The sequence below is a fragment of the Salvelinus alpinus genome, chromosome 33, assembly GCF_045679555.1.
Source record: "Salvelinus alpinus chromosome 33, SLU_Salpinus.1, whole genome shotgun sequence".
NCBI classification, from domain to species: domain Eukaryota; kingdom Metazoa; phylum Chordata; class Actinopteri; order Salmoniformes; family Salmonidae; genus Salvelinus; species Salvelinus alpinus.
In genome coordinates, this window is record NC_092118.1 from 25,711,649 (window position 1) to 25,723,987 (window position 12,339).

At 41.5% G+C, this 12,339-nt stretch overlaps 2 protein-coding genes and 1 pseudogene across 5 annotated transcripts; 2 read left to right on the top strand and 1 right to left on the bottom strand.

The window, feature by feature from the left end:
• Positions 1-24: 24 nt before the first annotated feature.
• LOC139563165 (short-chain dehydrogenase/reductase family 42E member 1-like) lies at positions 25-3,719 on the bottom strand. Of its 3 annotated transcripts, none has more exons than XM_071381500.1 (3): positions 3,541-3,719; positions 3,087-3,152; positions 25-2,470 (listed from the first exon to the last, which is right to left on the bottom strand). In XM_071381500.1, the coding sequence occupies exons 1-3, from the start codon at positions 3,579-3,581 to the stop codon at positions 1,372-1,374; spliced, it is 1,206 nt and encodes a 401-aa protein (XP_071237601.1). In that variant the 5' UTR covers positions 3,582-3,719; the 3' UTR covers positions 25-1,371. The 3 variants fall into 3 exon arrangements, with proteins under 3 accessions (XP_071237601.1, XP_071237602.1, XP_071237603.1); XM_071381501.1 differs by having other exon boundaries at positions 3,087-3,203; positions 3,541-3,693; XM_071381502.1 differs by lacking the exon at positions 3,541-3,719 and adding an exon at positions 3,441-3,506.
• A 2,672-nt stretch (positions 3,720-6,391) lies between these two features.
• LOC139563166 (arylamine N-acetyltransferase, pineal gland isozyme NAT-10-like) lies at positions 6,392-9,024 on the top strand (annotated as a pseudogene).
• A 32-nt stretch (positions 9,025-9,056) lies between these two features.
• Positions 9,057-12,239, top strand: LOC139563167 (nuclear envelope phosphatase-regulatory subunit 1-like). Of its 2 annotated transcripts, none has more exons than XM_071381504.1 (6): positions 9,057-9,267; positions 10,047-10,118; positions 10,347-10,420; positions 10,563-10,672; positions 11,601-11,655; positions 11,820-12,239. In XM_071381504.1, exons 1-6 carry the CDS (start codon positions 9,231-9,233, stop codon positions 11,859-11,861), a joined length of 390 nt encoding a protein of 129 aa, XP_071237605.1. In that variant the 5' UTR covers positions 9,057-9,230; the 3' UTR covers positions 11,862-12,239. The 2 variants fall into 2 exon arrangements, with proteins under 2 accessions (XP_071237605.1, XP_071237606.1); XM_071381505.1 differs by having other exon boundaries at positions 9,075-9,255.
• Positions 12,240-12,339: the final 100 nt, after the last annotated feature.

A 12,339-nucleotide genomic window follows, 5' to 3' on the forward strand; every position in this document is an offset into this window, starting at 1 on the left:
TCATTACAAACACAAATCACAGGCTGGTCAGTCATGTAATTTTATTCAATAATATTATGAGACCCTTATCCAACTAAAATAAAGAAAAAGATCCCTTATAGGAAATGTTATTACAAATACCAACAAATTATTGATCCCCACTAGGATTTGGTCACAAAACAACCAGAAAGGTTAGGAATTCAGCAGCAGGCCTGATAAAAGATATCACACATTGACAAAAAATCTGTTGGTCATCATAAAACATTTCAAAGTTGTACAGTATAGAAAAAAGCATAAAGTCTTGGGTTTAACATCAATACATTGTCTGTAATATTTCTTATTACCATCTTCAATTGAGATGTAAAAACAAAACCAATGTAAATGTTGGGTCCCACTTTAAATGAAGTACAACTTATAAAGGGTTTCGTATAGCATACATAAAGGCTTCATAAGCACTACATAAATGCGTCACAAATCATCTTTAAGCGTATGTCATCAGGGCGGCAGGTAGCCTAGTGGTTAAAGCATTGGGCCAGTAACCGAGCTGACAAGGAAATAATCTGTTGTTCTGCCCCTGAACAAGGCAGTTAACCCACTGTTCCTAGGCCGTCATTGTAAATAAGAATTTGTTCTTAACTGACTTGCGTAGTTAAATAAAGGTTACATTTTAAAATAAAATAAAAAATACTGATTAAATTGTGTGTTGTTGCATTTGGCAATTCACCCTACAGTGGGAATGGTTGTCACCCTTTATGACATATGGTTATAGATGATTATTTAAGCATTTATGTAGTGCTTATGAAGTCTTTATGTATGCTTTATAAAGCCTTTATAAGTTGTACTTCATTTAAAGTGGGACCAAATTTTGTTTGTACCAATAGACATCTGCACCAGGAGATGTCTCTTATGCATAATCAAGTTTAGAGAAAGTTAGTATATCCAACTAGGTATATATATATTTTTTATTTTATTTAACTAGGCAAGTCAGTTAAGAACAAATTCTTATTTACAATGACGGCGTACCGGGGAACAGTGTGTTAACTGCCTTGTTCAGGGGCAGAACGACAGATTTTTACCTTGTCAGCTCGGGATTCGATCTAGCAACCTTTCGGTTACTGGCCCAACGCTCTAACCACTAGGCTACCTGTCACCCCCATTGTTGGAATTTACACAAAACACAATCATGGTAATTTATTAAGACAAGGGTATGTGGTCTTTAATTTGAACAGGTCTACTCCAGGTTAATAATATTATTATTATTTTTATTTTTTACAAACAGCCAACATTGTAATTAATAAACGGAGAACCAAACAATCCATCATCACTAGTATAGCACAAGTTTCAACATTTAAATGTGCCATTGAGATGTATCACTTTATTACTGCCTGCTGATTAACTGCCAACCACTGGGAGGTATGAGAGGGCCAGAGCTACTAGAGCTGCTACTAGAAGACCATCTAGTATCAGTCGCTGTAGACGTGAACTCCTAGGTTTTCTTCCGTGACCTCTACTCTTGAACCACTGCACAACCTCCTCCAGGTTATACTCCTGGGGCTCATAACCCAGCTCGGCCTTGGCCTTCGCCATGCTGAAGTAATGCGTCACGCCGGTCTTATACACCTCTGTGCGTGTGAGCAGAGGCTGGAAGTTATAGATCGGGCCGATGAGATGGTGAATCATCTCAGTGAGGAATGCAACAAAGTAAATGAGAGAGAGTGGTAGACGTAGTTTGGGGAAAGAGTAACCCAAACCCTCCACCAGAGGTCTGAAGAACTCAAAGTTGTTGACAGGTCTTCCGTCTGAGATGAAGTATGCCTGTCCAGCAGAGCGGTGCTGGTGCTCTGACGTCAGAGCCTCTGCAGCCAGTTCGTGTGCAGACACCAGGTTGTCTACATGGACAAACTCCACTAAACTTCTCGGATCGCCATACACAAACCTGAATATCCCCTTCTCTATGTACCCAACGATCCTGGGCAGGTGCCTCTGCTCGCCAGGCCCGTATATACCGGCTGGACGCAGAGCACAGGCCCTCAACACACCTGTCCCATCTTTCAGCTCTGTACCACTGGCTTTCATCACGGCCATCTCAGCTACCGACTTGGTTCTGGAGTAGTGGTCAGGGTGGAGATGGAGAGGTAGGTAGGGGAGGCTTTCGTCACCACCCTCAATGACTTGGCCTCCGAACACTACATTGAAGGTGCTAGTGTAGATGAGCCTGGAAACTCCAGCCTCTACACAGGCCATGAGGACATGCTCTGTGCCCTGGACATTCACCTCTTCAATCAGCTTCCTGTTCAGCTGCTCCCTGCCAGACATGCCGTAGGAGGCGATGTGGAAAACACAGTCCATGCCAGTGACCGCCTTCTCCACCTGAGCATATTCACGAATATCTCCCTTTAGGAACACAATGCCCTCTGGAACCTCTAGACTGGGTGGGCTCATATCAAACAGAATGACTTTAGCTCCCTTTTTATGTAGTGAGCAGGCAAGGCTGTAAGAAATGAAGAATAGAGTGATCCTGTTAATCTGGAATATTGGGTATAGGGAAACCTTTCACATGTAGTGAGGGATATTCAAGGAATGTTCAGTTCAACATTAAAGACGAAATAGGAAAGTAATTAGCCTACTTATGAACAGTGCTTTACTTGGACTGAAATAGGTGCAGGTACTCATTTTGGGTGGCAGTACTGTTTATATTTAGGTGCAGGAGCTCCACTATACTTTTGAGCTCATATTCTATAAAAGGAACAGGAGCTTAAACAGTAGAACATTTGAGGTGCCGGTACTCAGCTCCGGTGAGCTCCTGTCCAAGTTAAGCACTGCTTATGAAGCTACCATTAGTCACAACAATTTGTTGTAAGCGGGGATTCAATTGATGGGGTGATAAGGTTCTGCCACTTTAGTATGTAACACAGAATAAATAAGACTACAGTGAATAACATCATTCGAATAACTGGTATGATAACTCCCCCTAGTGGGGTTTAGAACTACCGTTACCGAATTATTTTGCACATTCACTTAGTAATGTAGAAGTTCTCTTCTGTATTGATGAGATGAAGACTACGTACAGGCAACAATGTAAAATATTTATCTGTTGATTTGCTTACCGGAAACCAAAGTATCCACTGCCACCGGTAATCAAAAACGTGCATATTCGCGCCTTTTCCATTTCACTGAAAAGAAAAATTGAAGGTCACTGTGCTTGAAATAACACCACACAGTACCTTCAGAGAGAGCATTAATTAACATATTGAATTTGTAAGAGACACACGTGCCGAAATGTATAACAACCAGCAGTATAACAACACGTCTACAGCAGTCTACATACTTGTAAGATTGTGGCCTATTACTTGATAATGCTACCTTGACGTTTGGCTACATTAGCTTCATGAACGCAACATCTGATGCAAACTAGTTTAGCTACATAAGAGTAAGACAATGACAGTTGTGTAAACCTGTACCGTATCAATCAGATCGCTGACATATTTTACTGGTCTACAGGCTGTGATCTAGGCTATTGAACATCAAACACTTTAATTTCAATTGAAAACAGGCTTTTACCTTGGCGTTATGACGTAGCAACCTAATCGTTTGTCCAGCATCAATGCTTGAATTCATTAATCGGTGTGACAGGCTGTTACTATTTTACAAACAACTTCCTTGGGCGGAGCTAGTGGAATTCTTGGAGGGAACTGCGAGCGGTTTCATGACTTGTCAGTGCATGGGCTACGCAAACTTCCTACTTTACACTTTTGTCGTGGTAGGTAACTCCTCCTCTTTATTGACAGAGAATGAGATATTTTTTTATTTTAAATTTAAATTTTACCTTTATTTAACAAGTCAGTTTAAGAACATTCTTAATTACAATGACGTCCTTGCCGTCAAACCCTAACCCGGCAACTCGGCCAATTGTGCACCCCCCTATGGGACTCCCAATCATGTGAATCGAACCAGGGTCTGTAGTGACGCCCCTAGTACTGAGATGCAGTGCTTTAGACCACTGCGCTACTCAGGAGCCCATATATCAGGGATTTTATATGTTGTCCCAGCCAGGGACCTCATTCAGGATGTTGTCGCAGGAACATCCCATTTCAGTTTGAAATGTACAACAGTTCCCATATACACACCACAAGTAGAGATGGGCATTCCGGCTCTTTTCAGTGAGCCGGCTCGTTCGGCTCAGCTCACCAAAAAAAGACGGCTCTTTTAGCTCCCAAACGACTCTTTCAAAAAATATGTTTTGTCTTTTTTCAAGTCAAACAGTTTGTGATAGTTTGACTATGATTGGTGTTAAAACAATTCTAATTAAAGGAAATCATACTCTACCTTAACCACAATGTATTTAAAAATGCATTGGTTTGTTATGAAAAATAATGCTATTAAACATTTGCATTTAAAGTCTAACTTTTTAATGTATATAAACAAAGTGCATATAAATCTAACCATTCAAAATGAATACAATCTGAACAGCATAATAGAATATTGCACCATATCAAAGAAAAATAAATAACAATTTGCAAAACTGCAGCTTCTCACTTAAAACATTCAACTGGTCCCTCTTTTCTCTCTCTTCTTTAGTGCCATGTTATAACCAGCAGCACACAGAAATGCTGACTATATTTAGCTTTTATGAGAGATTTGCATTCAGAAATCCAAGCTGCCTCACTTGAGGGGCTGATGCGGTTTCTTCTCTCAGTAATTATTTGTCCCGTTTTCGAGAAGACCTACTCAGAGGGACGGATGTGGCCACTATGCAGAGTCTCCCTGTCATGACATTAGTAAGCCGTGGGAAGACAGAAGCCTTGTTCTTACACCAGCTCAGAGGATCTGCATATCTTTGGAGGGGCTCCTCCAAATAGGATCAGACCCCCATTATGGCATCTGCTGAGGGATTCCTTCATGCTGCATCCCCAGTTGCTCTCTCCTCAAACAGCATCCAAACAGCAGATGTTTGTGGCACTACTGCTGGTGCTTCTGCTCCATCTGATCCCTCTTCTGCCTGTTGCCCTGGTGCCTGAGCCAGGGCAACAGGTTATTCTTTGAAGAGCCTCATCAATCGCTCTGGCGTCACTGAAGGTTAACTTCTTAAACCTGGGGTCAAGTGCAGCGGTTTCTGATAGCACGTGATTATATTCCATTCTGTGGAACTTTCTGTCCATTGATGAACATAGGGTGTCCATCAACTCTGTCACGTCCTGGGGTTACATTTGTTTCTCTCTGGCGGCTGGCTGTGATTCGCTGCAGACCCTTACACAGGAGTATCATTTTTGAGGCTGTCACATAGCTGAAAAGAGAGAACAGTAACTTATTAGTTCAGGTTCGTGTTTTGTCTACTGATACTAAATTCTCGTCTACAGCTCATATACATATATAATATTGGATTAAATAGTGATGTAGTAATAACTGCTTACTGTATCTTTCTCCACAATAACCTGCTCAACGGGTTCCAAGACTCTGCACACCTCCACCACTTCCCATTCCTCTTGGGTCAGAGCATCAACAGGTGTATTGACAATGGCCAGGGTAGAGATGATGGCATCCTTTGACTCAAGAAACCGCTTCAACATAAAATGTTGAATTCCACCTTGTAGTGCAGTCTTGTTTAGGCCTCAGCTCAGGCATCCCCATCTGGCGTTGTGTAGACTTTAGTTTTCAGCACCTACTGTGCTCCTGTGGAAGTATTCCACAGCTGCTTTTACTTTGTCCACAGTGGGCTTTATCACCTTCAGAGCATCTCTTACAATCAGGTTGATTGTGTGGGCAAGACATGGATGATGGGTCCATTTTAAAATGTTCATGGCTTTGGTTATGTTAACTGCATTGTCGCTAACACAACAGATCACTTTTCCATCTACTTGCCATTCTCTGGCCACTCTCAACAGTCCCTCTGCCAAGTTCTCTGAGGTGTGTATGTAGCTGAACTCAAAAGTAGTCCAAAAGACAGCTACACATCGAACAATCTTCAATGAAGTGACATGAAAACGACATGTAAGAAGTGGTTACCCTTGATGCCCAGCAGTCAGTGGTAAGGCAAACTGCAGTAGTGTAAGAAATTGTATTAGATACTGGTAACTTGTTTTAACAACTTCTCAACACTAGCTATACTTGACACAACATGCACCCATCCCCCACTATACCCCCACACTTTGTACCCTTATAATAACCACAGACCCACACGCACTCCCCTCCCCCATGAATAGGCCCCTGTTAAAACAAACGCACATGGATTCTGCTCGAGGATGAGACTCTAAGACAAAGAACTGTGTTAAGAAGCCAATGGAACGTCGACATCAGGCCCGGACAGGACTACCCACGACCCAGATCGACCAATCGGAAGGCCAGACTACAAGATCAACCTACTTTACTTGTTGCCTATATAACCAGCACAAACTGTTTAGAGGTCTCTTTTTTCCGACGATTCCATACGAGTCAGACAGAAGGGGCCGTGCTGCACGATTGCTAAGATATTTTTACCTGTGAATAAACTGCCTTATTATACAAATATCCACCTCGTCCTATGTCTCAACTTGATCTCCTGTCTCCAGTAAACGTTTTATCAACAGTAGCTTTTTGGACTCTTTCCCGCACTGAAGCCTGTGTGCTCTCGTACAGTTGTGGAATAAGTGATTTTGAAAGGAATTTCCTGCTTGGAAATGTGTACATTGGATTTAGACTATTGCTATAATTTATAAAACCTCTGTCCTCCACGATCGAAAATGGCTGGAAATCGGTGGCAATCATTTTAGCCAATGCAATATCAATTTGGCTTTGTTTTGCTACAGACAGATTTTGGCATAAACTGGTCCATAGAAGACTGCGTTGCAGTGGGTCGCGGAGTAGGCCTATTTGACTGAGTGGATACATCTCCACGTGTGGAGGTGCTGGCTCCACCACTATCACTAGCAGGCCCGCTAGTTTCTCGAAGCTCCGCTACGGCTAGCGTCACAGTTGGGTGCACAGTTCGCATATGCCGGTGTAGGTTGTGCTTAGAACCAGCTTTATATGAGATTTTGTTTTGGCAAATTCTACACTGTGCTCTAATATTGTCTACATTATTAAAATGCATCCAAATGCTACTGTGCTTCCGACTCATTTTCCAGATGTTATTTTCACAGCCGTCCTTCCTCTCTCTCCTCGGCTGCTAAGTGTGTGATTGTGCCTGAGTTGGCTCGGCCCTCTCTCGTGCATCTTTGGTTCATTGGTTGACACTGCGTGTCTGATTGACAGGAACAACAGGTGAGGCTGTTAGTCTGTGCAGACAGTCAATGTGTGTGCGCTTGAGCATGTAGGCCTATATTATTTTATTTATTTTTTCGTTCTTTGAATTAGTTAATTCTATTCATTTAAATCGTTAGATTTTTTTATATCTTAATTTTTTTATAAATAGATTCGGCTCTTCTGATATGCGAGCCGGCTCCCAACGTTCACCTACAAGAGCCGACTCGTTCGCGAACGACCCATCACTAACCACAAGGCTCCAGTGTTTTACAAGTGAGGTCCCTTATGCAAGGCTCACTCGTGAACTTTAGTTTTGCTTTCCAGTACATGAGCAAAGTCTAGGGTGCTCCGTTTTAATCATGTAAGAGGCATTATTATCTCTTTTAATGCACAACTGCTTTGCCCTTCTTGCCCTGAAGAACTCTGAACAGTGAGCAGTACTTTGAGAAGCTACTTTTTCACTGCCTTTGAAAGTAAGTAATCATCAAATGGAAATGAAAAATAGCTGCCTGTGCCTCCATGTAGTATCATACGTTTTTGTCTATTCTTTAATCCTTTATTCTTCAACTCAAGGATAATGCCTACGTGGTGGTGTTTCAATTGAAAATAGGATCTTACTCCACGTGAAAAACAAATTGTGAATGAGACATTAGCGGATGTCAGTTTCTGTATATGTAGTCGTAAATCCTGCAAAAGCATAAACTCATGCAGTGTCTTTGTTTTGTTTACTCTTAGGACAAAATGAATCTGGAAGAGTACTTCAAGAGGATCGGGTTCCACGGCCCATTTTCTAAACCAGACCTTGAAACACTGAACCAGGTCCACAAACACCATGTGATGTCAATACCATTTGAAAACCTCAGCATTCACTGTGATGAGAAGATCACTATGGACCATGAGTTGATTTTCAATAAGATTGTGAGGAGCAATCGGGGGGTTGGTGTTGTGAGAATAACCTCCTCTTTGCTTGGGTGCTAAAAGAGATAGGTTATAATCCAGTAACACTGGGTTCAAGAGTCTACAACAACACCATAAACCAGTTCGGCCCAAAAGACTCTCACCTCATCAACAAGGTAGTTATTGATGGGACTGCTTACATTGCAGACGTGAGCTTTGGGGTATCCTCCCAAATATGGCACCCTCTTGAGCTCGTCTCCAGGAAGGACCAGCCACAATCCCCTGGCGTCTTCCGTCTCATACAAGATGGAGACCTGTGGACCCTGGAGAAGACTGGTCAAAAGCCTCTGGTTCTCAATGAGGCCTTTACCAACTCGCCTCTGGTAGACAAGAGCCCAACCACGAAGATCTACGGCTTCACCCTGGTTCCCCGTGGGGTTGATAATTTCCTAGAGACTTCCCACTGCCTTCAGACAGATCCAAAGTCTCTATTCACCAACAAGTCCATCTGCTCGATGCAGACGGCTACAGGATTCAGAGCTCTAATTGGCTGGACCTTCAGTGAGGTCACCTACAACAATCAGGATGGTTTTGATGTTTTGGATATGAAAGACATATCTGATGATGATGTGGATAAAGTGCTGAAGGAAATGTTTAATGTGTTGTTAGCAAACAAGCTGGTTCCCATAAACAACAAAGCTGGCTACACTATTTAAGAACTTGATTGCCTGGAACATTTCATATTTAATGTGATGTAATTGTAACGTAGCCTAGGCAAATCTAGTTGCTGCTACATTGACCAAATATTCTCCCCATTGAGATCAGTGAGATTTACAAAACACATTTAGTATTCTGTCAATATAACAAAATTATTTCACCAGAGTTGTTTGTGCGGTCTTTGAACAGTCAATAAAGATGCTTTTAAACAAATACATATTCAATGGTTATTTAGTCTCTGCGACCTACTTTCAGATCATATCTGAAGAGTAGGTGCTAGGGGTTGCGCCGTAGCAGTTGCTTGTTTAAGCCAATCACTGTACATTTTCCGAAATCGGCCAATCTACGTTAAGGTTTTCGCCTGTTCCCAATTGCCCAGGAGAACTAGCTAGCACGTCCACCAGCCGGAGAGAAGAGCAATGAATTCATTGGAACAGGCCGAAGGTAGTCAACATGGCAAGCAAATTCATTTATTTTCACAAATCATGATGCATGTTATTATAAGTGAAGTTTCGCTTTGAAGTAAAACGCACGGTGACAAACGTGCCTTTACAATTCACTTGAGTCGTTTGTTAGCCAGCCGCGGTGACGTAACTAGCTAGGCTAACGCTTTCTCTTAAAGGACATTCATTGGTAAATTAGTCAAAATACCAAACTCAAGTTAATTACATTTTTGCTGATTTCCCTCCGCGGGGGTTCGACATTAACTTGTACAAAATAAATTCACACAAAGGCTTGTTAGCTACACTAATTAGCCGGCTAGCTAGCTATGCTGTAAATAGTTAGCATACCGGTAGTTGTTAGCCCCAGAAGACCACCGCTACACGCTCGCCAGAACAGGTAGCGCCAGAACTGTTAACCAATGCAAACGTATCCGCATACTTTACCCCATTTGATTGATTCTATTTATGTCCAGGTTATCACAGAAGGTCGTTAACTATAGGCTTGTTTTGCCAGTCCAAACTAAACATAATTCAGTCGTTTTGGACGGGCGTCCTAGTGAAGATGTAACGGTTAACTATGAAACTACAATTTACTCTTCCAATAGCAATTCAGTGGAATCGGAGCTTTCACTATGCAGGTGTGCTTAATTTACTTTTGAATTACTCCATCGGTTCCAAACCAATCAAGCACAACGCATATAAAAGATATTGTATGTTCCTTCTGTGTGGTTTTGATCAAGAACATTGGTAGAAATATAGATGAATGCCCTGACGCGCAGCTTGTTTTTGCAGATCTAAAAGCTTTTGAGAGAAGATTAACAGAATACGTCTCCTGTTTGCAACCTGCAACTGGGAGGTGGCGAAGTAAGTAGTTGTAGTTCCAACTCTGTCTAACCATAATGAATGACTATATTGAAACGGTCTAACTATAATCAATGACTACACTGCAACTGTCAAACCACAATCAGTAACATTTCAAGAGTAAATGGCCTCCCAGCCAGACTATTTTGTATTTTCTTGTAAAGGATTCAGGCCTACATTATTCTGGCACTTTTTATGGTGATTTAATTCAATATCTCACATTTGTTTCAGTGATTCTAATAGTGGTCTCTGTTTGTACGACAACTGGAGCCTGGAACTGGTTGATAGACCCTGACACACAGAAGGTCGGTATGTTTGTGATGGCAGCTTGATTGTGTATGTGATAAAGTAGGATACCTTTCACACAGATCAGTGTGTTTGTGATTTTAGTTTGGTTGTGTGTGTTTGCCTGTATAATCTCTCTGTACCTCTGGCTGTCTTTCTCAGGTGTCTTTCTTCTCATCGTTGTGGAACCATCCGTTCTTCACCATCAGCTGCATCACTTTGATCGCTCTGTTCTTTGCTGGAATACACAAACGAGTCGTTGCACCATCAATGTATCCTTCCTCTTGTTTAAAGTTCCAAACTTAATTTTTTCAGTAGGATTACGAAGAAGGAGAATTTTCAGTATAGTAACCCAGGTCTTTAGATGTTGTACACATGAAATTGTGTCATTCCAAACTTTATCCGCAACGTTATATTCCATTTTGTGCAACTCGAGACTTTTCTTCTACCAGCTGTTGCATGGGCTATGTCCGTGTACAATAGGGACTCGCTCGGCCTGCACAGCTGTGTGGGGGAAACAGTGCTACTTGACCAAAATGGATTAAAATGTTGCAGATAAAGTTAGAAATGACACAATTTCATGTGTATGTAACCGATGTGAAATGGCTAGCTAGGTAGCGGTGGTGCGCGCTAGCAGCCTTTAAGTCGGTGACGTCACTTGCTCTGAGACTTGAAGTAGTGGTTCACCTTGCTCTGCAAGGGCCGCGGCCTTTGTGGAGCGATGGGTAACGATACTTCGTGGGTGTCAGTTGTTGATGTGTGCAGAGGGTCCCTGGTTCGAGCCTGGGTATGGGCGAGGGGACGGACGTAAAGTTATACTGTTACATGTACAACATCTAAAGACCTACATCACTGTACTGAAAATAATCCTTTAAGGAAGTAGTGATACTGTTGAATGGTAAATGACAGCTATGCATCTGGTGGCCTTAATAATCCTATACATAACTATACTGAGAGCGTGTTTGTTTCCAAAAGGGTCTTGTTTATTTTGTTTATTTTTTGCTTTTGTTCATATCTTTTGTGTGCCCTGATACTGCACAACAAGCAATGAGAAATTGAATCGCTGTTGTGGTTAGTTTCTCAAAAACAAGCCAAATCACAAGAGAAGTGTCTGGACCTTTCTAGAACATGCAATTTATATAAAAAATAGAGATTTACTTCAGAAATAGGACAATTCTCCTTTAACTCACTCTCTTCAAGTATTGCAGCTCGCTGTCGGACAGTTTTAGCGGAATACAACATGTCCTGCGATGATGTAAGTTGCATAAATCATCTTCGTTGAGATTACCTTAATTCCTAATCAATTCAATCCAGCTGTCATGTTTTTGGTCATCCATTACATAATTTAAAAGTATGATTTTGAATTATTGCCTGTACATCTATGCATTGTATTGACTTTGATGGTTATGTCTCTTACAGACGGGAAAACTAATTCTCAAACCACGGCCACACATCCAATAACCACAAAATGTTCTTAATGACTATGTTGATTGCCACTGAACGACAGACTGACACAAGGACCAGAATCCTGTTTGGAGGATCTGAAACAACGTAAGAAGGAAGAAGATTGGGGAAATACAGAGGGGTGATTATGTTGTGCTCCATTACGTATTAATGAAGGATTGTGAGGGGAGAGGACATCAAACGCCTCTTTAACAGCATCTCAGTCAGTGTTATGGTTTCCCTTAAAGCTGCTTCTGGGCTCACACACCCTTTGACATAACTCATTCGCCATGAGTTCAGATGTGTTTATTTCTAATGATGACATGCATTTGTTTTAGATAAATCTTTCTATTTTTAAACTAATTGTTATATACCTAATAAATACTTGTATGAAAATGTGTTTCCTGTGATTTACTGTAGTATATGGTTGCAACCTGTAGACTTAGTTATGCTTTTGCTTCAGATTGTGAATGCGTGTACAACTTGTTTGAAAGTA